At 37.1% G+C, this 24905-nt stretch overlaps 1 protein-coding gene across 2 annotated transcripts in view; it reads right to left on the bottom strand.

The window, feature by feature from the left end:
- Nucleotides 1-799: 799 nt before the first annotated feature.
- Nucleotides 800-24905, bottom strand: part of SV2C (synaptic vesicle glycoprotein 2C) — a 370967-nt gene continuing 346861 nt past the window's right edge. For both annotated transcript variants that reach the window (XM_053701385.1, XM_053701387.1), the window contains 6 exons: nucleotides 24134-24222; nucleotides 21577-21741; nucleotides 19208-19341; nucleotides 5756-5959; nucleotides 2073-2232; nucleotides 800-1150 (listed from right to left, as the gene is read on the bottom strand). In XM_053701385.1, coding sequence (XP_053557360.1) covers nucleotides 967-1150; nucleotides 2073-2232; nucleotides 5756-5959; nucleotides 19208-19341; nucleotides 21577-21741; nucleotides 24134-24222 — 936 coding nt within the window. In that variant the 3' untranslated portion in view covers nucleotides 800-966. The remainder of the gene's footprint in view (nucleotides 1151-2072; nucleotides 2233-5755; nucleotides 5960-19207; nucleotides 19342-21576; nucleotides 21742-24133; nucleotides 24223-24905) is intronic.

Here is a 24905-nt window from a genome sequence, read left to right on the forward strand (position 1 = left end):
AAGAAAAGGTGTCAGTACTCTAAAAAAAGGTGCAGGTACATGATGATTACAAATACTACCTACTATAAGTTGGCAGAGATTGGGTACTCAGTACTGGTGAGTACCCCCACAAAAATGCCCTGTGTATGTATATATATATGTATAAGTACTGATTTGTCAGAGACATGGTTATTGAGATTAATGCGATACACTGGCATGTTAATCAATAAACATAACAGCAAATAAAGCTGGAGACAACCTCTTTCTTTCTAATGATATGTAACATATATTATCTATGGGCCTTCTAATGCAGAAACTAATCTTGAATTTCAAAAATTATTTTCTAATTTGGTTTAATAAAAATCCAGAGGACATAAGTAAATTTCTTTAGAAATGTAATTTGTCTCTAAGTAAAATCTGTGCTAAGTAACTAGTTATACTACCTTTTTAATTTTTTTTCGCAGCAGTTTTGAGAGTTCTTTGATGAAAGAGTTCTGTGAAATTTAAGTGACTAATTAAATCCTACTATTTTCTGGGGAAAAACATCTATATATATATGCTTAAAACAACATGCACCACAAATAACTTCTGCTAATGTCTCTGAGCCTCGACTATCTTAGAACATTCCATGGATCCACAATTGTAAAAATGAGTGTAACTTCAAAGTTATGATGTTAGAGCAAGAAGATTTACTGTAAAATGCATAATTCCAAAAGTTATCACAGGAGAGTCTGTTAGCTTTGTTTCCTATATTTTTAAACATTTTCCAAAAATTAGCTTATATGAGACTGAAAATGAAAAAATACAAATTTGTCCAAGACGAAGAATGGTTTTAATACTAGACATTTATCACAGCGAGTGGACAGCTACAATTAATTAATATGTGGTCAGGCTTTTAAATGTTGAAGTTCTGAAGACTTTGTTAAACAGGTTGATCATTGCAGCGGAACACAGGGAATTAAAATCGATGATGGCTTTTTTTGCGAGTTACATCAACACCTGGTTTCTGGTGTCAGGTAGTCGAAGTCCCACTAGGCCTCCACATACAAGCACAGTAGAGGCTAGCAGAATTGGAATAGCTTTGGTGATTCCAACTAGGGATCCAAATATCAAGTTTCCAAGTACAGCCGCAGCTTTGCATAGTGCATTGAGAAAGCCAAAGCCTGTTGCCCTGTAGAAAAATAAAAAATAATACATCAATTAAAAAAAGAAGAAATATAAAGAAGAAATCTAATTTTAATATATACATTTATCTAAATGAAAGTAGATTCGTTGGAAAATACTAGTGGAGTATATACTGTAAATCTTCAATAAAATGCTAATTTTCTTTATCTTAACACAAAGGTAATGCATTGTTGATGCACATTTTCAACACTATCCATAAAAATAATGATTCATCTATAGTCAGCTTAAAATGAATTGAAAAATATGACAGCTCAGGCTAAAACAAATCCAGATTTGTTGTTTAAATATTATTGGAATTAAACAAATGAGAAAATAGGGTATGGTGAATGAAAATGTTATGATTAACTGTAAATACTCATATAAGAAAGGTTTTTAAGGAGTGGAAACACCTCTGAAGAAGGCAATACACTCTGTGAAATACATCAGGACATACCTCCTTGATGCCATTACTATACGGAATGCTTGAGTCACTTCAAATAAAAGCAAAACATAATTTCATCAGAAGACGCAACAGAGTACAGAGGACACCAGAGTTACTTTAACTGATGGTATTTATATAAGTTTTGGTGGAAGTCCCTTATTTTTATACACTGTTCCACTCTCTACAAAGTAGGAACAACCATCTGTGTGGATTGCCAAGTTTATTATTTTTGTATTTTAAACCAAGTGGAATTGTATTATTATGATCAATAAATCAAAAGGTTTTGCAAAATGTTCCTCACTTAATATAGTGGGTGTAAATTTTACTACATACTTGCTCAATATAATTCTCTTTCATATATGGGGAATCTTGTTTATATATTAATTGTATAATATAAAAATGTTCACTAGTGATTGAATGTGGAATATCATGGTGTGTTTTACAGTATTAATTTATGCTATTTCATGTCTAAAATCTTTGGTTTTACCTTTTGTCTGTAGGGTACAGTTCGACCGTGACCACATCAAGGGAATTCCATGCTGAAATGGTAAGACCATTGTATACACACAGCATGCCCACCATCATTGACTCACTGGTTCCGAACCACAAGAAAAAACAGCTAATGCCAGAAAGTACCATAGAACCTCCTGTATTAAAAAAGCAAAATGAGATAATAATATTAGACAAGCCATACTCTTTTTTTCCTAATGAATTCAAAATTGTAAAGTGAACAAAAAAAATAATCTACTGTTGCAAAACTTTGTGTACAAGATTATTATTATCCCTAAATCAGTTTATTTACTGTAAAAAACAAAACAAAATTAGATGAACATATTAGAAGGTAAGATGTACATAATTTTCACTATTAATCTAAAATGACAACATGTGGGTAAACAGTAATCTCTATTTTCCATGAGAGACATTTTTGTATTGCTGCCTTTGTAAACACATGATAAGTGGCAGTTCGAGGGTGCTGCTAGAACAACCCCAACACTTCTTCGCTCATAGCTTAAAATATGTTTTGACTTGCAGACTCTCACAGGGGAGAGTAAGGTTAACAAGGGAGCACCATTTACTGATATAAATTTTTAATTTGCAGCAAATACAAATTAAACTGAATTGTTTTCACCACAGGTTAACTTGTGTTTGCTTCCAGTTTAGTAACATTTTCTTTTCTCTAAGTTAAAGGGACAGTCTACACCAGAATTGTTATTGTATAAAATATAGATAATCCCTTTATTACCCACTCCCCAGTTTTGCATAACCAACACAGTTATATTAAAATATGTTTGACCCCTCTGGGATTACCTTGTATCTAAGCCTCTGCAGACTGCCCCCTTATCTCAGTGTTTTTGACAGACATGCAGTTAAGCCAATCAGTGCAGACCCCTAAAAAACTCCACGGGAGTAAGCCCAACGTTATCTATATGACACACATGAACTAGTACTGTCTAACTAAAAAACTTTAAAAATTCTCTGAGCTAAAAGGTGGTTTAGAAATCAATTTGAGCCTACCTAGGTTTAGCTTTTAAAAAATACCACCAAGGGAACAAAGCAAATGTAATGATAAAATTCAATTGGAAAGTTGTTTAAAATCACATGAATCATGAAAGTTTAATTTTGACTAGACTGTCCCTTTAAGTAAGTGCATAGTGAATTTTTGAGCAAACTTTAGTTGCATACAACTGGTGAGATACATCAGTGAGACCTGCTATAAAATGCTCAGAGAATTTTACACCAGCGAGAGAACTTCAGACACACCCAAGAAACTCCTCAGTACAGCTTAAGGAACTCCCCAATTTAGCTTCCAAAACTGTCGGGCTAATTTCACATAGAAAAAATGCAAACAGCAATGCACTTTGTGAAAGAAACACAGAAATATACAGAATATTACCCTAATTTGTTAAAGTTACACAGAAACATTCAAAGTACGATCAGAATTTGTAAAATAAAAATTCTAAATATAATAGTGTTACAAATTGTCAATGTTATTATGAGAAGTGTTCATATTTTGCACCTGAACATAATCTAGTAGTCTCTCCTAAAAACCTTTCTTCTTTCCCTCTTCTACTCCTGACTCCAGAAGTGTATGCAGCCTTGAACATGCACCTCTGTGCCCCCAAAGTGCTTAGACAAAATCAGAACCTCTGCTTATATTCTTGCGGCAATTACCACTTTATCCGAGTTGTTAGAATACAAGAATTATGAGACTTGTCAACTATCCTTTGGCTAGTCACCTACACACTCTGAGATTCATACTTGCTTTGAAGGTCTTAACTCCCAGAAGTCTCACCAGTTTAAGAACACTTTTTCTCAATTACCTTTTATATAAGTTCTGTTATGTAAGAGCTTAGTTGTCATCGCTGTCCTCTTACATGGTTTTCCATAGATCCCTGTGCAAATCTTTAGTTCCTATTACCTTTACTTGATCTCTTGTTTGTGGTCTTGACTTTAAAAAAAGGTTGTATCTGCTCCAGTAATTCTGTGTGCACCCCGATATTACTGGTTTAGAGGGGCTATGCCACATCCAGGAGAAGCTATGTTGGCTTCTGTGTGCTCTATTGTTAGAGGGGTGTGTGACTCTGCTTTTCCTTATACATTTGTAAGAATGCTATTTTGTGAAATTTCTACTATGTAAAGAAACACACTGCACTCCCAGATTCATTGCATGCATGTTTTGATGTGCCTGTTTGTCCCTACCTGCCTATTGTACCTGCTTGCCCTATATGCCTGGCTCTGCCAGCATTTTGTACTTGATTGACACTATCTGCCTATTGAACTTGCTTGACATTGTCTGTGCATTAAACTTGCTTTGTTCTTCCTGTCTGGCCTTGTCTAATTTTTGTCCATGCTTGTCACTGCTTGCCTATCCTTGCCTGCCTATATTACTTGCTGGTCATACCTGCCTGTAGCACCTTTTGTCTAAACCTGTCTGTTTGCCTTCAGTTCCTCAATAAAGCCTACAAGGGACAGTCTACTCCAGAATTTTTATTTTTTTAAAAGATAGATAATCCCTTTATAACCCATTCCCCAGTTTAACCAACACTTTTATATTATTACACTTTTTACCTCTGTGATTACCTTGTATCTAAGCCTCTGCAGACTGCCCCCTTATCTCAGTGTTTTTGACAGACATGCAGTTAAGCCAATCAGTGCAGACCCCTGAATAACTCCACGGGAGTAAGCACAACGCTATCTATATGACACACATGAACTAGTACTGGCTAACTAAAAAACTTTAAAAATTCTCTGAGCTAAAAGGTGGTTTAGAAATCAATTTGAGCCTACCTAGGTTTAGCTTTCCACAAAGAATACCAAGAACAAAAAAATTTGATGATAAAAGTAAACTGGAAAGTTGTTTAAAATTGCATGCCCTATCTTAATCATGAAAGTTTAATTTTGACTAGACTGTCCTTTTAAGTGAGCTGCTGTCATAAGCTACTTGTCACATACTTTCTGGTAATGGTCACAGCAGAAGAGTTAGACAAAAACGAAAAGAAAGTGGAAGGAAGTAACAAGAAAACGGCACATAAGGAAAGGCAGCTAAATTAGAGGGGGGCATAGGATAAGGAAGTGAAAAGACCGGAATAGTGAAAAAGGAGCTAAAAAAAAAAAAGGGAAATAGGAAGAGCGAGAAGTGGGTAGTGAGTTAAAGGGATATTAAATCCAAGCATTTTCTTTTGTAATTAAGACACAGCATGCAATTTTATAAAGTTTCCAATTTGCTTTTATCAAATTGGCTTAATTCCTATGGTATTCTTTATTGAAGCAATAACCTAGGTAGGCATCTGGAGCCCCGCACAGCAGGAAATAATGCTGCCATCTAGTGCTCTTGCAAATGCATAACATTTTTGCAAAACTGCTGCTCCACACACCTGCACCCCCAAGAGCTTACAGCACTGCTTTTCAACAAAAGATACAAAGAGAACAAAGAAAACGTGCTCCTATAAGTAAATTATAAAGTTGTTCATGCCCTATCTGAATCATGAATTATTATTTTTTTCATGTCCTTTTAAAGAACAGAAGTTAGTGGACAAGCAGAGAGTGTAATTGCTTCACATTGGATTCATATTTTTTCTTTTTCCTAAAAGAAGGAACAATCCTTGGACGCTCATAAAGAAAACACATTTTATGAGCTTTTACATGTAACAGTGCGTGTAGATTCCTTACCTAGCATGGTTAATCGTCCAATCTTATCCATCATAAGAGCTGATATGATGTTGCCTGGCAGAACTGCCAGTGTTCCCAAGAAATTAACAAAGTATATCCAGTAAGCACTATAGTCATCCTCAAATGTCACCTGGCACCCAATTTTGGGCTCCAAGAATGAGATGTTTGATATATCACTTTCAGGAAATTTAGATTCTTCAAAGTCTGTGAAAGCAGATGAAAAACAAATATATATTTATATATTTTAAACAACATTGAGCTTTAATTTCAAAGAAAGATAAAGGCACCCTCCAATTCACTAATTGTCAGAATGAAAAACTCATGATGAATTTGCAATAAAAAAGCACAGTGACTGGGTGCTTAAAGGGACATTTTAATAGAAAATGTTTAGTTATGTGTAGTAAAACAGCTTTGCAATATAATTTCATTATTTATTTTGCACCCTTTTCATTATTATGTGTTCAACTCCTTTAAAAAGGCTAAACTTGCAATTACAATTTAACATCTGGAACTCCCCGATTCCAGTGTGTGACCTATGCAAATGTTTTAAATACATATTCTCAATTGTTCTGCTGTGCCACTTCAGATGAGGAAACAACATACATTGCTGCCCATATTCTCAATTGGGAGTGGCACAGCAGAAAAACTCTGGGCCAGATTACAAGTGGAGCGGTAAATATCGCTTTCATGAAAGTGATATTTGCGCTCCACTAAGAAATATCAGCACATGCTAATTGTTGGGAAGGATTGCGCTCATGAGAGCGCACTTCCATAGGCTCCGATGAGAGCCTCATTCTCATGCCGTCAGACACGGCATGAGAACCTCGCGCAGCGAAGGGGGTAAGTTGGGCAATGATGGCAGCAAATTGCAAATATATATGTATATGCTTATATACATATATATTTATGTTAATTTGTGTATATGCACATATATATGTATATAAGCATATACATACATATTTACTGGAAACACACAGTTCCCATAGACCGCAATGTTAAAGCACTTTTCAGTGCTGTTTTTTTTCTTATACCCCCCACTTACCAACTGCCTCAAAGACTGCCTGGAGCAGTTATTTTATTAAAAAATAAAAATGCTACAATTTTTATTTTTAATAACATACACACCACTGCATTTTGAGGGCATTTGGGGCACATTTATAAAATTAACCAGAGATCTGATCTCTGGTTAATTTTATAAGCACTAATTGCTACCACAAGCTTGCGGTAGCAAAAACCAGTCACTTGTAATGGCTTATTATTTATCACACACACACATTTTGTTAAATGAAGTGCTCAAAATATAGCATTTTGTTTTAATGCGACAAGATCCCTAAAACAAAAACATTTAGGAATATTACATTCAATATTCCAAATACTCAATAAAGTGAAAATTAATATATTTTTTTAAAAAGCAACGGTCAAGATTCAGAATTTGTAACAATGCACCAATGCACTTGCCAACTCCAGTATTAATCATAATTAAATTGACACTAGACTTGGGTTGCAAGATTTTTAAGTCTTCTTTAGTCAGATGTGTAGGTTTAGACCTGTGATCTTTGTGGGATCCAGTAGTCTACCATCTATAACCACCACTGCCCATATCTGTTAGCTACTAGTAGTGCACAGCAGTTTTAATATAACATCTTAGACTATTACCCTATAAGGGTAATAGGGTAAACTAGAAGTAGTTCCCTTACTTACCTAAAAGGATTTATATTCACCTCACTTATAGGGGCCAATAGTTTGAAACAAGCATTTATAGATGTTTATTCTTCTATAGACACTTTATATTGAAGGGTAAATAGTATTGGATTGTAATGCTACAAGAGATTTCTCTTACTTAAAAGGCACAAGTGAACTAAAGTAGACATCACAGTCCAGTCCCACTTCTGTACATAAAACAATATTTATTTTTATCCACCAAAACATAACATTCTAGATTTGCCTTTTCAAATTGAATTTTTTAAGACTATTCTACCCTAATTTGAGATGGATTGAAAGTCTGGTTTGATTAGTTTACTCATAAAAAAGGCAATTTCCCAGACGTAATCTAACAATGCTACCTAATGACCACAAGGTGTCACTGAAGCCTCTATTTCAGCTCACATTGTAGAAAATGAATCAGATTAAGATAAAATTGTTACGTTTTTCAATTTTTGAAAAAATATAAATTTATATATGTTACTCAGAAATAAGCACATCTGCTTATGGCTTAGAATCACAAATTTAGTAAAATCGAATTTACTTTAAAAGGCCATACAAATCGTAAAAACATGCTCAAATATCATACAGGATTTTATTAATGCACTATTGCTTGCAAATAACTATGCACCAGATTATGAGTGTAGCAATGTTACGCACAAGCGATATGGGGTTTATCGCTGGTGTTTGTGTTCGTCAGAAGTAGCGAGCGTATTACAAGTTGAAAGTAAACTTGTTTGTTTGAGCTCAATTTAATTTAAGGTTAACTGTTACACGCAAATAAAAAGTGTCACTAGATTTCACAGTACAGTTACACTCATAATAACACTTCCGAATAAAAATTATTCAGAAAAACAAAAATAGCAATAAAAAGTTATAAGGGCTCAAAGATATAAGGTTTCAGTTGTTAGAAGAAAAAAAAAAAGGCTGCAAAGGGCTTTATCATAGAGATACATAAATACACATGTCTTAACATGTAGAGTATCTCAAAAAAGTGAGTACACCCCTCACATTTTTGTAAATATTTTATTATATCTTTTCATGTGACAGCAATGTAAAGTAGTGAGTGTACAGCTTGTATAACAGTGTAAATTTGCTGTTCCCTCAAAATAACTCAACACACAGCCATTAATGTCTAAACCATTGGCAACAAAAGTGAGTACACCCCTAAGTGGAAATGTCCAAATTTGGCCCAGTGTCAATATTTTGTGTGGCCACCATTATTTTACAGCATTGCCTTAACCCTCTTGGGCATGGAGTTCACCAGAGCATCACAGGTTGCCACTGGAGTCCTCTTCCACTCCTACATGATGACATCACAGAGCTGGTGGATGTTAGAGACCTTGCGCTCCCCCACCTTCCATTTGAGGATGTCCCACAGATGCTCAATAGGGGTTAGGTTTGGAGACATTCTTGGCCAGTCCATCACCTTTACCCTCAGCTTCTTTAGCAAAGCAGTGGTTGTCTTGGAGTGCGTTTGGGGTCGTTATCATGTTGGAATACTGCCCTGCTGCCCAGTCTCCGAAGGGAGGGGATCATGCTCTGCTTCCGTATGTTACAGTACATTTTGGCATTCATGGTTCCCTCAATGAACTGAAGCTCCCCAGTGCTGGGAGCAATCATGCAGGCCCAGACCATGACACTCCTACCACCATGCTTGACTGTAGACAAGACAGACTTGTCTTTGTACTTCTCACCTGGTTGCTGCCACACACGCTTGACACCATCTGAACCAAATAAGTTTATCTTGGTCTCATTGGACCACAGGACATGGTTCCAGTAATCCATGTCCTTAGTCTGCTTGTCTTCAGCAACATGTTTGCAGGCTTTCTTGTGCATCTTCTTTAGAAGAGGCTTCCTTCAGGGACGACAGCCATGCATACCAATTTGATGCAGTGGGCGGTGTATGGTCTGAGCACTGACAGGCTGACCACCCACCCCTTTAACCTCTGCAGCAATGCTGGCAGCACTCATACGTATATTTCCCCCAAAAAAACTCTGAATATGATGCTGAGCACGTGCACTCAACTTCTTTGCTTGACCATGGTGAGGCCTGTTCTGAGTGGAACCTGTCCTATGAAACCGCTGTATGGTCTTGCCCACCGTGGTGCAGCTCAGTTTCAGGGTCTTGGCAATCGTCTTATAGCCTAGGCCATCTTTATGTAGAGCAACAATTCTTTTTTTCAGATCCTCAGAGAGTTCTTTGCCATGAGGTGCCATGTTGAACTTCTAGTGACCAGTATGAGAGAGTGTGAGAGTGATAGCACAAAATTTAACACACCTGCTCCCCATTCACACCTGAAACCTTGTAACACTAACAAGTCAAATGACATCGGGAAGGGAAAATGGCTAATTTGGGCCGAGTTTGGACATTTCCACTTGGGGTGTACTAACTTTTGTTGCCAACAGTTTAGACATTAATGGCTGTGTGTTGAGTTATTTTTAGGGGACAGCAAATTTACACTTTTATACAGGCAGTACACTCACTACTTTACATTGTAGCAAAGTGTCATTTCTTCAATGTTGTCACATGAAAAGGCCTTAAGAAAACCTAACCCAGTACGAAGAACAGCCTTAGCCACATGAAAAACTAGGTAAGGAACTCACAATGCAAGGTAGCCATCTCAGAACTCTGTGCGCCGAAGCAATAGTCAGTAGAAAAAGAACCTTCCAAGACAGAAAATCTTAATGTCAACACCATGCATAAGCCAAACGAAGCCTTCTTCCAAGCGCCATATGGTCTTTACCTAATCAATTTCCATTGCTCAGAAATTACAAGTCTTGAAAAATCGAGATTGTGCGTGCACGCAATCGCCTTTTACACAACAATCCTTTCCACGCTCAAAGAGCTGTAGTTTCCGCAACATAAAAGTTTCACAAAACACTTTACAAATGCATTACAAAGTACAGTTACACTCATATTAACACTGTGTAATAAAAATTATTTAAAAAAAATATTGTACACAAAAGTTATAAGGGCTCAAAGAAAAGAGAACTCAGGTGCTAGAAAAAAAAAAAAGCAGACAAATGGATTTTACATTGACATACATACTAGGGTTACCACCTTTTTCTCAAAAATATACCGGCCATGGGTGAGGGCGGAGCCACAAAAGGGTGGAACCACAAAAGGGTGGAGCCCAAAAAGAGGCAGATTCATTTAATGCTGCAAAATTTCCCAGTTCTAAGGGCTATAGTATTACTCTGAAGCTTTTTTATTCTTCTGCCAGATGTTGCTGTATTAAAAAAATATGAGATAAGTTGATCTTTAATGCATTTTGCAAATTCTTCCTATAAAGTGATATTATTATTATTAGAAGATAAACTACACAGCCCATGAACATAGATTCTGATATAGAGAATAACCCACAAAAGCGTGTAACCCTTTATTGAAACCATAGTTTCCCTTTTATCATGTTCCCTTGGAGTAACAGTAATCTGTAAAAATAAAATAAAAGGGTTCCACACTTTTGTGTGTTATTCTCTGTATAGCAGAATCTCTGCTCATGGGCTGTGTAGTGCATTTAATGGAATACACCTGACGTTTACACATAATTTAAAGCATGTATGTATTGTTCAGCTATTTGTTCAGTTCTATCAATAGAAAAAAATGGTAAATCAGAAACACACAAATTCCTGGGCAAAGAATAAAATAAATGAAGGAGCCGCCAGTGTTTGGACCTTTCTGTGGCTCACACTAGACTATATAACAGCAGCGTTTTGAACCCTAAGTGCTACTTCAGGGATGCTGTCACTTTCGCCGCTTTTGGCCAGAAATCCAAGTTGAGGAAAGCAGCTCGCAATTCAACATGGCATTGGCAGCTTCTCCTGTGACATAAGCAAGTCATCTAGAGTTGAGATAGGAAATTCCCCTCCCTGCCCAGTCCAGGCTGCACAGGCATATACGGCTCCTACATCTCAGTACTAGTCTTGCTGTGTTGCGAATATCCCGCGTGCCCCAGGCCACGCCTCTTGCAGTGACTAAAGCGCGTCATAGTAAGGCGAAGGGAAGCTTGCTTACCTAAGGAACAGACAGTTACTGTGGTAAAGTGTTTTTTCTATGTCTGTAATGGGCGCCATCTGCTGTAAACACATGTAACAACAGAAAACGGATTGTAGCCTATCTGTAAACATGACAGCTGCTGTTGCAAAAAAAAAAAAAAACCTGGCTTTTGCATTGCCTGTATTTTACTAATACCGGCACTGGTTCTTAATCACCAATTACCAGCTGTATCAGTAAAATACCAGCTGGGTGGCAACCCTAATACATACACATACATAGAGAAACAAGGCGTCAGTGTTAGCTCCACCGCTTCTGTAGCAGATGGTGAGTTTGAACCCAGGTGGGGCTCAGGACTTTTCATACAGAATATGCTAGACTTCTAGCATTCTTTAGAGGTTTCTTTTTCACCTTCTTCTCTTTCGGCCATGTCACGCTTTGTTGTGAATGGTTTGATTCTAGCAGGAGCAGGCGTCTGTGAGACGGTTTGCTCCGGTTATATATCTACGAGTTGTATTGCAGTTTAGGTGCTTTGCCTCCATGGACCTTGTTACAGGGATTTGCTGGAGCAGGGTCCTTGTGTTCATCACAATCTGGATTCTCTGAGGCTGACTGTGTGAAATTGAACGCTTAGTCTTAGCCATGAGAGGCTTTTCTGAAAGGATTGTTGATACTCTCGTTTTAACTCATAAGTTGGTGTATCGTTGCATCTATCAAAAGGGGTGCAGGACCTACTTTTTCTGGTAATGGTGTCCTACGAAGCTAATAGTCAAGAGTTCAAATCCAGCTGTGGCTATGTACTCTTCATAATGCATAACCTACTTTTTCTGGTATGAATAGCGGGGATTCCCCTGGCATAAAGCCAGGTTTTCCAGGATCCTTCCTTTCTCCAGGATGCTCTGGAGAAGGGCCTTTTCTGTGGCTCCCTTAGGGGACAGATTTTGGCTTTATCGGTTTTACTGCTTGAGAGGCTCCCAGAGCTTCCAGATGTCCAGTCTTTTGTTCAGGCTTTGACTAGATCAGGCCTGTGTGTCGATTTAGTGCTCCTCTTGGGAGTTTACATCTTGTTCTAAGTTTTGCAGAAGGCTTCGTTTGGGCTTATGCATGGTGTTGACATTAAAATTTTCTGTCTTGGAATGTTATTTTTCTACTGACTATTGCTTTGCCCCACATAGTTCTGAGATGGCTACCTTGCATTGTGAGTTACTTACCTAGTTTTTCATGCGGCTAAGGCTGTTCTTCGTACTGGGTTAGGTTTTCTTCCTATGGTTGTTTCAGATTACAACATCAATCAGGAGATTGTGGTTCCTTCCTTGTGTTCTAATCCTTCTCTTTGAAGGAGCGGTTATTTAATAACTTGGATGTGGTTCGGCCTTGAAGTTCTATCTTCAGGCTTCAAGGGTGTTTTGTCAGACTTTTTCCTTGTTTGTGTCTATTCTGGGAAGCGTAAGGGGCAGGATGCCTCCTCCGCTTCTTTGTTTTTCTGGTTGAGGAGCATTACTCACTTAGCTTATGAGTCGGCAGGACACAAGTCTCCTCAGAGGATGAAGGCTCATTCAACTAGAGCTGTGGTTTCCTCTTGGGTCTTTTGATAAATTAGATTGTAGGGCGGCTACCTGGTCTTCCTTACATACTTTTTCAAGATTTTACATATTTAACATTTTTGCTTTGGCAGAAGCAGCTTTTGGGAGAAAGGCTGTGATGCCCTCAGAACAGGGTTTGCCTCTCTTTTTACCCTCCCGTTTTTCATTCAGTGTCCTCTAGAGCTTGGGTATATGTTTCCCACAAGTAAGGAATGAAGCCGTGGACTCTCCTCATATTAAGAAGGAAAACATAAATTATGCTTACCAGATAATTTCCTTTTCTTCTGTATGAGGAGCGTCCATGGCCCGCGCACAAATTCTCTGTTGGGCGGACTTAAATTTGTTTTTGTTTTTCTGGCACCATTTATACCCTGATATTTCTCCTACTGTTCCTTGTTCCCTCAGCAGAATGACTGGGGGATGAGGGAAGTGGGGAAGGTATTTAAGCTTTTGGCTGGGGTGTCTTTGCCTCCTCCTGGTGGCAAATGTTCTGTATTTCCCACAAGTAAGGAATGAAGCTGTGGACTCTCCTCATACAGAAGGAAAGGAAATTATCTGGTAAGCACAATTTATGTTTTTCATTCTACAAAGTAATTTTATTGTCTGGGCACCATGTCAGGTTGATTAGGGGGCAGGTCCTGTAACCAAAGCTGGGACAGTGAGTTCAGCTACAGCCGCTTCGCGCATTGATGAAGTACAGTGCCCATACTGCCATCATAGACTCTCAGAGCATAGCCGATTTCAAAAGTCTGAATATGAGAAAAAATTCTCACACATCTACGGTGGCGAGGCTTTTCACTCAGAATCTAGATTCTTTCTAGAATTCTAGACTCTGAGTGAAGAGCCTCGCCACCGTAGATGTGTGAGAAATCTTTCTTTTATTATGCAGACTTTTGAAATCTTACAGGTGGTCACCTCAAAATTCACTCCCGGTCCACTGGTAGACTGCGATCTACGTCTTGCCCACCCCTGGTGTAGGTTATATGCATCCCTGAATAGTAGAGTTCCATAAGATGGGAGCCAGTCTGGAAAAATCTTGAAAATGGGAATTTGAGGAGGTAACAAGAGAGGAGGAGAGTAGGAGATCATAAGCGGAGTGAAGGAGACGGGAGGGAGAGTATCTGGAGACAAGGTTTGAGATGTAGGGGAGAGCAGTTGAGGGCTTTGTGTGTCAGAGTGAGAATTTTGTGTTTAATCCTGGAGGCAAGAGGAAGCCAGTGAAGGGATTGGCAGAGAGGTGCAGCAGATGAAGAGCAATGTGTAAGGAAGATGAGCCTGGCAGAGGCGTTCATTATGGATTGTAAAGGAGCTAGGTGGCAGCTAGGAAGAGAGGATGGAGTTGCAGTAGTTGATGTGGGAAAGGATGAGAGAGTGGATTAAAATCTTAGTTGTGTCTTGTGTAAGGAAATGTCTAATTTTAGAGAGGTTTTTAAGGTGGAAGCGGCAGGCTTTAGCCAAGGACTGAATGTGAGGAGTGAAAGATAGATCTGAGTCAAGTCTGACCCCCAAAACATCGGGCATGTGGGGTTGGGGTAATCATGGAGTTATCAACAGTTATAGAGAAATGGGGGGTGGAGATTTCGGAAGAAGGGGGGAAAATAAGGAGCTCAGTTTTGGAGAGATTTAGCTTGAGGTAGTGGGGGGACATCCAAAATGAGATATGACAGTTAGTGACATGGGTTAGCAAGAATGGAGATAGTTCTGGTGCAGAGAGGTAGATTTGGGTGTCATCGACATACAAATGATAATGAAACCCGTGGGACTTTTTTAAGGAACCTAATGAGGACATGTAGATTGAGAAGAAGAGGGGACCGAGGACAGAGCCTTGCGGTATCCCAACAGAAAGAGGTAACAGGGCAGAGGATGCCCCAGAGTAGTTTACACTAAAGGTACGGTTAGACAGATAGAAAGAGAACCATGAGAGAGCTGTGTCGCAGATGCCGAAGGAATGGAGGGTTTGGAGCAAAAGAGGGTGGTCGATAGTATCAAAGGCTGCAGACAGATCAAGGAGGATAAGTAGAGAGAGGTGGCCTTTGGATTTTGCTGTAAGTAGGTCATTGGTAACCTTAACAATTGCTGTCTCTGTGGAGGGTAGGGGGCGAAATCCAGATTGCAGTGGGTCAAGAAGGGAGTTTAATGTAAGGAAATGGGATAGACATGCATATAATAGCTTTTCAAGAAGCTTTGAGGCAAGAGGAAGTTGGGAAATAGGGCGGTAGTTGGTAAAAAAAAATCTGCTATGTAAAGAACATTGGGATGTGAAATATTAATATTTCATGTTGGGTTAGCGCACTTGGTTAAACAAGATCGAGTTCACACGCAAGTAGGTTGTTATTCCCCCCCACACACACTTTCATGCTCCATTGAAATCTATGTGGGAATACATTAACATGATTGTGATATTGTAAGTTTGGCTTTTTGCGTGTGTCGGGTTAGCACACAATTGAAAACCTTTTATTTCAACTTGTAATAAGCGCTCAAAAACTTGTAGCGGAGTTAGCGTGAGTGATAATTAGTGCTCCCCTTGAACTGGCCCTATGTGTTTAACAACTACAAAAGGGATTCACATAGTTAAAATCAACTCCACAGCAGCAATGACTTCTGGAAGATAGCTGTACATGTTTGGTGATCTAATGACAAATGTGTGTAGTCGCTAATCTTCATTTATTAACTGAGGATGTGCAGGAATTCACAATGTATACGCATACAAGTATGTGATTGGCTGATGGCTGTAACATGATACTGGGGGGCTGCATATTAAATATACCTTTTAACACTTTTTTAATATTTATATGAATAATTTTTATTGTATAGTGTATATATGAGTGTAACAATTAGGTAGTGTACAGTATATATGAGTGTAACAATTAGGTAGTGTATATAGGAGTGTAACACTTTATCTAAATGTAGTTATGTTGTGTTTGGTGCAACTTTTTATTTATCCCTAACTCTTTACGTGAGGTCTTCAGTCGTGTTAACTGGATGAGTGCAAATTTAGTTTGTGCTTGTGCGGTCACGTTTACTTTAAACTTGTATTACGTGTGCAAGTTAACGCTTTTGATCTAGCCCTTTGTAAGCCTTCATTTAACCCCCCCAAATATTAAGTTCATGAACCGCCACTGATGCACTTATTGATTATAAAATTCTACTGTATTAAATGTTCCTTTAAGGGGTCGAATTCTTTCACTTTGAGATCCTGAATTGACAAGGTCAGGTCAGGTGTTTGTTTTTATTGTTAAGTTGTAGTTGTAAGTGATCAGACATGAATGTGTTTCAGATATTCTCTGACTGCTTTTTCATAATAATTAGGGGTTTTATTATCCTGGATTTACTCTATTTTTTTCTTGTTCGATTTTAATAAGTTCACCACTATATATAATTCCATACAAATTACCCCCTGTTTCCCCTACTTTTTAATTGAGCCTTTGGCTGAGAGTATCCGTAGGGACACCATTTAGTTAATTATGGATTCAATTATTGACTTTACTTCCCAACCCTATTCCAAACGTATTCTAATCATTATATATCTTAAGTGAATTATCATTATACAAATTAATTTATACAAAAGCAGAAACATTCACCTGAGGTTTCACCCATAAGGAGAAGGATCCACTGAGGGCCCAGTTCTTGTTTAAATGGACATCAAATACTACAGAATTGTTTCATCACATGATACTGCTAATGTTATTACAGATGCTACTACTAAAGGAGCTACAACAGCTCAAACATAAGTGGGACTTTAAATGGACATAAAACCCAACATTTTTCTTTCATGATTCAGATAGAGTATACAAATTTTACAAAGTTTCCAATTTACTTTTATTATCAAATTTACTTCATTCTCATGTTATTCTTTGTTAAAGAGCTATCTATATAATTAGCGTGCACATGTCTGGAGCGCTTGATGACAGGAAGTAATGCTGCCATCTAGTACTCTTGCGTATGTATAACATTGTTGTAAAATTGCTACCATATAGAGCTGTTGACACGTGCCCCTGAACTTACCTTCCTGCTTTTTCAACAAAGGATAACACGAAAACGAAGAATATTTGATAATAGAAGTAAATTGGAAAGTTGTTTAAAATTGTATGTTCTATCTGAATCATGAAAGAAAAAAAAGTGATTTTTATGTTCCTTTAATTTTCATGGCTTTAAAAATGAGTTTCTTACCCATGCTAACAGATCTATTTGGATATTTACCTTTAGACTTCACAAACAGTTATTAATGCAGTACCAGAGGCTATGGAACAAAATACTGCAATATCCCCACAACATGGGGGGCATTGCCTCTGCCAGTGTGTTCAGATACTATGAGAAATCTATGCTAACACATTTCCCATTGTAATCAGATCAGTTGATGACATGAGTTACTACCATTGGGTATAGCTTCAGCAGATCTAATCTAGATCCCGCCCCACTTTTGAAGGGAGCTTAAAATCTGCAACACTTTTAGCATGGAAAGTCTTAAAAATGGGATTCTATTTAACACTATTCTCTGACAGTGCCCCATCTTTCCCCAGTACATTCTCTCTCTGACTTATTGATAGCTTTACTGGACTCACACCCTCAGTTGTGGAAGGAGCATCAGATATGCAAAGTTGCGGAACCTTTACACAAAGGGATGATATAAAACATGGACCAAACTCATGGTTGACACCTATCCCTACAAATACAAATCCCAGCAGTTTGAATATAATAGACTTAAAAGCTTATTAAACAGCTGGGCCTTTGTACCTAAAACCATATATCCAAAAACACCCTGGGAGCAGAAGTGGAGGGAGGGGGTAAATTATATCATCCCTTATCTATTCAGTTTAACCTTATGGAGGGGGCTCAACCACCTGAAAAGTCTAGTTCAATACTAGCCTGGGAAATGGAACTTAATATTGATCGCTCTTTGGTAGAGTGGCAAAAAGCCATATTACCTATCAAAAAGGCCATCCACTGTGAAATCTACTATAAGGTACTTGTCCAAAGGTACGTAACCCAGCAAGAAAACATATGTTTTCTAGTAATTGCTTACCCTTGTGTTGGTGGGGATGTAAAAGAAAAGGCATATGTTTACATATCTGGTGGACACCTAGCCCCATCATGGCAAACTTTTTCCCAGTTACTTACCAAGTTTCAGATAAAGATCTCTCAGAGCCCTAATACTATGCTTTATTACTATGGGACCCCTATACTACCAAAACTGCAAGGTTATTTTGTATCTGGCTAAATTGACAATAGCCAGATCCTGGCAACAATTGGCAAGTGGAAGTAAGTAATGGAAATCATGCATTATTACTCTATGGAAAGATACTCCTTCCAAATGCTCAACTCCATTACTCTTTTTGAGCAAATGTGGTCAGAGTGGGTTCAAGAGAGTGCTAATAGTTACATCATGTTCAGTGATCGGAAGGTTGGGAAGGAGGAAAGGTTAAATAAATGTTTTCTTCTTTTCACATCCTATTTATGCAACTTCCCTACTTAACTATAAACATCCAGTGTCTGTACGGTTGACCCTACTCTAAACCAATAAATAGTGTACCTACTTTACCTTTAAATTATTACCCTATCATATCATATGAACAGCTCAATGTAAAAAAGGAAGATATTTTAACTTAAAAATTCTTCATCACACCAGAGTAAGTGATCTGTGATCAGATATTATTTAGTTACTATTTTTTTTTTACTGTCATCTGCAGGGTGAAAAAAAACAGCCAATCATTATCAACAGTGTTAAGTTCAATATTTGCTTTACTGTGAGCTTGTGGGATTTCACCATATTAAACATTGACTGACACTTCACACTAATAGTCACAAATTCCAAACTTTTCTAGTAATTTTGGGTAACCCCTATCAAAAACCCAACACTAGCAAATCTTTAACACAAAACACTACACAAACAGTGCACCTTGCAATATCATCTTATTGAAAGTTTAATTTTGACTAGAAAGTCTCTTTATAATGAAATGCGTTTACTTTGAGAAAGTGTGAGATAAAATATTTTTTGTTTATATAATATTTTCAAGTCAACTTTTTACAGATAAGCTTCATCACATTCAAGTGATTTAGTATTAGGGTAACATGTCCCTTGAAGAAAGGGTTACTTTCATAATATTTTTAACTCTTTGAGTGCCAGCAGTGCAACAAAAATATAAGATACTTCTGCAAAAATCATGTTCTTACCTGTGTTAATAAACTGTGTTTCTATAAAGGTGCAGTTTCTAAAGTAGGTATTCAGTGACGTAACATCCTCAAAGTAGCATTTTTCAAACAGTGAGTCTTGGAAGATTACAAACTTAAATTTTATCGATACAAATCTGTCAAATAAAAAAGACATTTAGGAAAAAAACACCTTAGTTATTTTAAGTATTGTCAGAGCTTGATGGACTCTATTTGCAGAAAGAAAAAACATGTTACTACTCAACATAATTCAATATCTGTTCATATTTATGATATAAGTAGCTAAATATTTGATCCTCTGAATGCAGAGATGTAGTTTGCTAATGGATTTTACTAGTAAGAATAAGAAAAAATCATACATTACTTTTCTTTATTAACCCTTTGGGGCTCCATGTACGAAGCAGTGTACGCTGCTCTGGAGCGATTGCGGGGCAGGTTCGCACATGCGAGCCTGCTTCCCACAATGTAAGAAGCAGTGGTAATAGACCACTGTTTCTTACACTCTTTGCCACATCAGAGGAAATCACAGGGAGATCTTGCACCCTTTCGATGATTTACAATCCCTTCTCTTACTCGATTGGTTGCATGAGTGAAGGAGCAGGCATTATACATTCAGCGGAGCGTGTAATGCTGCATAAGGGCAAGCAGACGAACCGATCCACATGCAGCAAAGGCGTGCTGACAGCTTCTCAAGGGCCAATCAATATAGTTATGTAACTTTGCTCTGCACATAGGGGCTCCCATGAGCCCAGGAATTTAAGTAGAGGGGTTGTAGGGATACCACGGATACAGGGCCCATCATTTAAGGGGGCCTGCAACAATTACTCCCTCTAAGAAATCAAGGGTCAGGTCACATTCCAGCTATTATAGCTTTACTGTGTGCTCTTATCTCTGGAAACATAGGTGAGTGAGGCCAGATAGGCAATGCATGCAATGTTTTTTTAACCCTCTCCTCTCTCTTCAAGTTGCTCTATAGCATTAAGCAGCATTTAGCAGCTATTTAACTATGAATATATGTTTGTTTGTATGTATATATACAGTATGTGCGTGTATGTGTATATATGTGTTTGTATATGTATGTATGTGAATGTGTTTGAGTGTCAATGTATGTGTATATACTGTGTGTGTGTTTTATATATATATATATATATATATATATATATATATATATACATATATACTGTATATATATATATATATATATATATATATATATATATTGCTCATTAGCTATGCTTTAGAAGGGGTGGTGTTCAAATGAGGAAGGCCTTGCCACAGAGTTTGCCCTGTGCCCGGTGAGTTCTTATTACACCTCTGTCTATTTTGTCTATAAAGACTTAATTTGTGCAATGTTTTAAAGCAGCGGTGCTATTCCTCCTCGAGAATGAATCTGTACTTTAAGTGCACTTCTCCAGTGTCGCTAACTCTTTGTAAATCTTCCAGAGCGGGATTTGTAGGGTGTCAGTGATCAAACTCCTTTATTGTCATGTATGGAGTGAAAACAGTCAGAAAGTGCTAATTTCATAAGTTTATTAAAATAATTAAAATTTAAGTGATGTCAGGGAGTGAGTAGGAGGGATTGTTACGCACAGTGTGATTATGGCTCTTTTGGAAGTTTTTTCACTGACTCTTGAGAAGGGTGGTAGAACTGATGAAACGCGTTGAGAGATTTAAAATATTTTTTTAATAAAATTTGTGAAGCTGGAACTTTCTGATTGTTTTTGCTCCATACATGACAATAAAGGATGTCAGGGAGTGAGTAGGAGGAATTATTACATCTATTTTAACAATGTGATTATAGCTTTTTTGGGAGTTATTTCACTGGCTCTTGAGAAGGGCAGCAGAGCTGATGAAACTGATTTTAAATATTTTTTATAGGAACATTAATAAATCTGTAAAGCTGGAACTTTCTGTTTTCGCTCCATACATGACAATAAAGGATCATTGACACCCTGAAAATCCCATGGTAGATGATTTGAAGTTGGAGACATTGGGGAAGTACAGTTAAAGTACAGTTTCACTCTGAAGAAGGAACGACGCCACCCCTGGTTTGAATACAGTGGGTGAGTTACTGGGGCAGGCAGCAGTAGTGTAGTGTTTGAATACTGGTGCAAGGGTTCTCACTTTATATGTGTGTATGCCTCTAAAAAACAGTTATATCATTTACTAGTAGGATTTGTGCTAATGGAATCTTATTGCAAAATAGATTCTATTTTAAATTGAAATACATGAACATTAAAATGATGACCTTTATATCCCTTGGATTCTATAAACTGCAATCTTTTATCAGGTGCTGACCATTGTTTAAGTTCACAGAGTGCCCTCAGGGACAAAACGATTTATATAAATCATACAGTTATTAAAGAAAATACCTGTCATTGATGAATCGTCCATTTTTGTGAATCTGATTCTCTAACGTGAAGTTAAAGTTGTAATTTGAAATGTTATCGTTAGTAAAAATCTTTACTCTTAAGGCATATTCATCTGCTTGTAGATGTCTGATCACATCAGAAAACCAGACTGATAATCCGTAGTAGCTGTGAAAAGAAGGAATTACATGGTGTGATAGCAACGGACAACTGATCTGAAAAAAACCCATGTCTTTAAAAGATATCATTTGCTTTGATATGTTAACAGTAAGTATGCTAGTCATATTATCTCTGCATGCTATACCAAATATACATCTGCAAAGCTCTATTAAACAGCATGAAAAGAGAATTATGTATCAGCTATTTAGATTCAAATGTCATTGTAAAAAAAATAACAATGTGCATCAATATAAAATAATTATACTAAATGTGATCTCCTTGATAAATGATTATTATTAACATTTAATAAAGTGTATGTGACATTATATGCCAATGAATACTCTAGCTCAGAATTCCCTGCTTTTTTGGTCTGTAACATGGCTGATTTTCTTAAAGGAATATGAAACCCAAAATGTTTCTTTAATGATTCAGGCAAAGCATACAATTTTACACAACTTTCCAATTTACTTATCTTAGCAAATTTGCTTAATTCTCTTAGTATCCTTTGTTGAAGGAGCAGCAATACACTACTGAGAGTTAGCTGAGCACATTGGGTGAGCCACTGACAAAAGACATATACATGCAACCACCAATTAGCAGCAAGCTCCCACTAGTGCCTTGTTGCTCCTGAGCCTACCTAGTTATGCTTTTCAACAAAGGATACCAAGTGCACATAGCAAGTTAGATCATATAACTAAATTGTAAAGTTGTTTAAATTGCACGCTCTATCTAAACTATCTAAGGGACAGATTACAAGTGTTGCACTAATGACATAGACTTCAATAGAGCTCACTGCTAAAAAACAAAAACAAAAAACCCTTACACACGAGCTAAACTGACACCGAGTTAGACCAACTGCACGAAAACCAAAAGGTAGCTATGCGTGTATTTTACATTCCAATGTTCTTCACATAGAAGAAAATGTTCTTTTTATTTTTAAATATTTATTTCGATATACAGTATATCTGATTTTTTAAAAATATATCTATATGAAAAGACAGATAAATATATAGAAATATCTATTTAGAAATACAAAGAACATTTACCCTCTAAGTGAAGAAAATTGGAATGTAAAATAAGTGGAAACCACAGCTGACCCAATCAGCAGTGCTAGTTTCATGTTTGAGTCGTGCGACTAGCTCTGCTGATTGGATCAACTGTGAGTTCTGCTCGAGACCAGCAGTGCTCTGTACTTCTACTTCTGTGCAGGGGTTAAACACACCGTAGTGTAGGGTTGATAGTCGTAAAATTACATATGCTAACAAATTATAGCATGTCATTTGTCGACTATTATGGCACTTTAATGCTAGTGTTCAGTGTTTTGGTTGGAGCCATGACAGGTGCAGGACATCAGACACGTTATCGGCTGTATTGAGTGTGACATGGGCAGGGAACGCTGAGGTAGGGACAGTGGGCAGTCCGCCTAACCAATGACAATTTAGCAATATCCATAAAGTAGAGTATTGTAACATTTATCTATCATCATACAAATTCAAACCAGATGAAAGTGAATGAAAGATGATCATATATTTATGCTCCAAAATCATTTTTTTCTTTTTGAGATAACATGATTTGTGATAATAAACTAAGAATCATGATTTATTTGCCTTTATCTGCACATGCTTTCTGCTATGTTTGCTTTAGTGATAAACCTTCCCTGAATAAGAAACAACAGCATTCTAAATGATTGCATTTTTTCTCTTCCATTCCCTGGACTTTACATCACGCTTGTTACAGTCTGTAATACAAAAGATATTATGATTCATCTACTCTAATCAGGAGTGTATTTTGGCCTAGGACGACTAGGCCTGTGCTTAGGGCATCAGAATTTAGGGCGTGGCAAATTTTGATAGGTATTTTTATAGTATGATGCCATTTCAATTCTATTTCTTTCCAGCTCTTTTATTTATTAAAGGGACATGAAACCCAAAATTTTTATTTCATGATTCAGATATTGAATATAATTTTAAACAACATTCCAATTTACTTCTATTATTTAGAAATAGAAACGCACATGGGTGAGCCAATCACACAAGGCATCTATGTGCAGCCACCCATCAGCAGTTACTGAGCCTACTTAGATTTGCTTATCATATGCTCTTTCTAAATCATGGAAGAAAAAAAATTGGGTTTCATGTCCCTTTAATGCTACTTATAATGAATGAAGCCTGGTTAAACAATCTATGCGTCCTTGGCCTTTGGTTGTGAGAATTATATGAGCTAAATATAAGCCCAAATTATTGGGGGTGGGCGGTGTGGTTGTGCCAGATTTCCCAGTTCCTAAGGCAACACAAAAACATAATACACCACTGCCTCATATTGCTATTATAAATTGTTAAAAATTTACATTTCCTGGAGATACATTTGCCAAGTTCTTTATCTGTAATGAAATAAGTCTTACCCAAATGACAAGGTGAGCCACACTACAGTCAACTTTAATGTGTTATCTTTAATTGGATAGTCAAAGCACTTCATAAACGTCAACCATATCTGCAAAATATGAAGACAAAATGAATATTAAGAACTAAGGTAAATCACATTTTAACACAGTACAATGGATTCCATGGCGGCGTTATATAAGAGCAATTAGAGTATGTAACAATATTCAAGCAGAAAAAAAATCAATGTGGGAAAATAAAAATGTATTTTACTTTACCTAGCACAATGAAAGAAGTAATTTTTAGCTATCATTTCACTATTGATGAAGTGACATTGTTGATTTTGTATTTGTTGCAGCAAAAAAAAAAAAAAGGTATTTGTATCCCTTCAGGTCGGAGCCATTTTGCAGCCTTGTGCTGAAGCTGTTTTTAGTATTTCACATTTCAATGCCAGTGCATGTTCTCTGAGGTACTCATACAAATCATATGTTGTGGATTTTTTTCCAGCAGACTAGGTATTGTTAGAAAAAGTAATTTTATATAGTTATAGCATACATTAACAATAAAGCACGGCTAGATTACCAGTAGAGCTCAATCAATAGTACAGGATGTGTTATGTTTTGTACTTGTAATACAAGTGGTGAGTTAACTGTTGTGTTCGAGCAAAATCCAAAACAACACTGTAAAATGCATTGCTTTTTAAGACCTGAAGTAAACCATTATTATTAATAGTATAGCACAGAACTACTTGCGCACCATTGGATTAGAACAACATTGGCTTAGCGCTTGAGAAAA

The sequence above is a fragment of the Bombina bombina genome, chromosome 2, assembly GCF_027579735.1.
Source record: "Bombina bombina isolate aBomBom1 chromosome 2, aBomBom1.pri, whole genome shotgun sequence".
Lineage (NCBI taxonomy): Eukaryota > Metazoa > Chordata > Amphibia > Anura > Bombinatoridae > Bombina > Bombina bombina.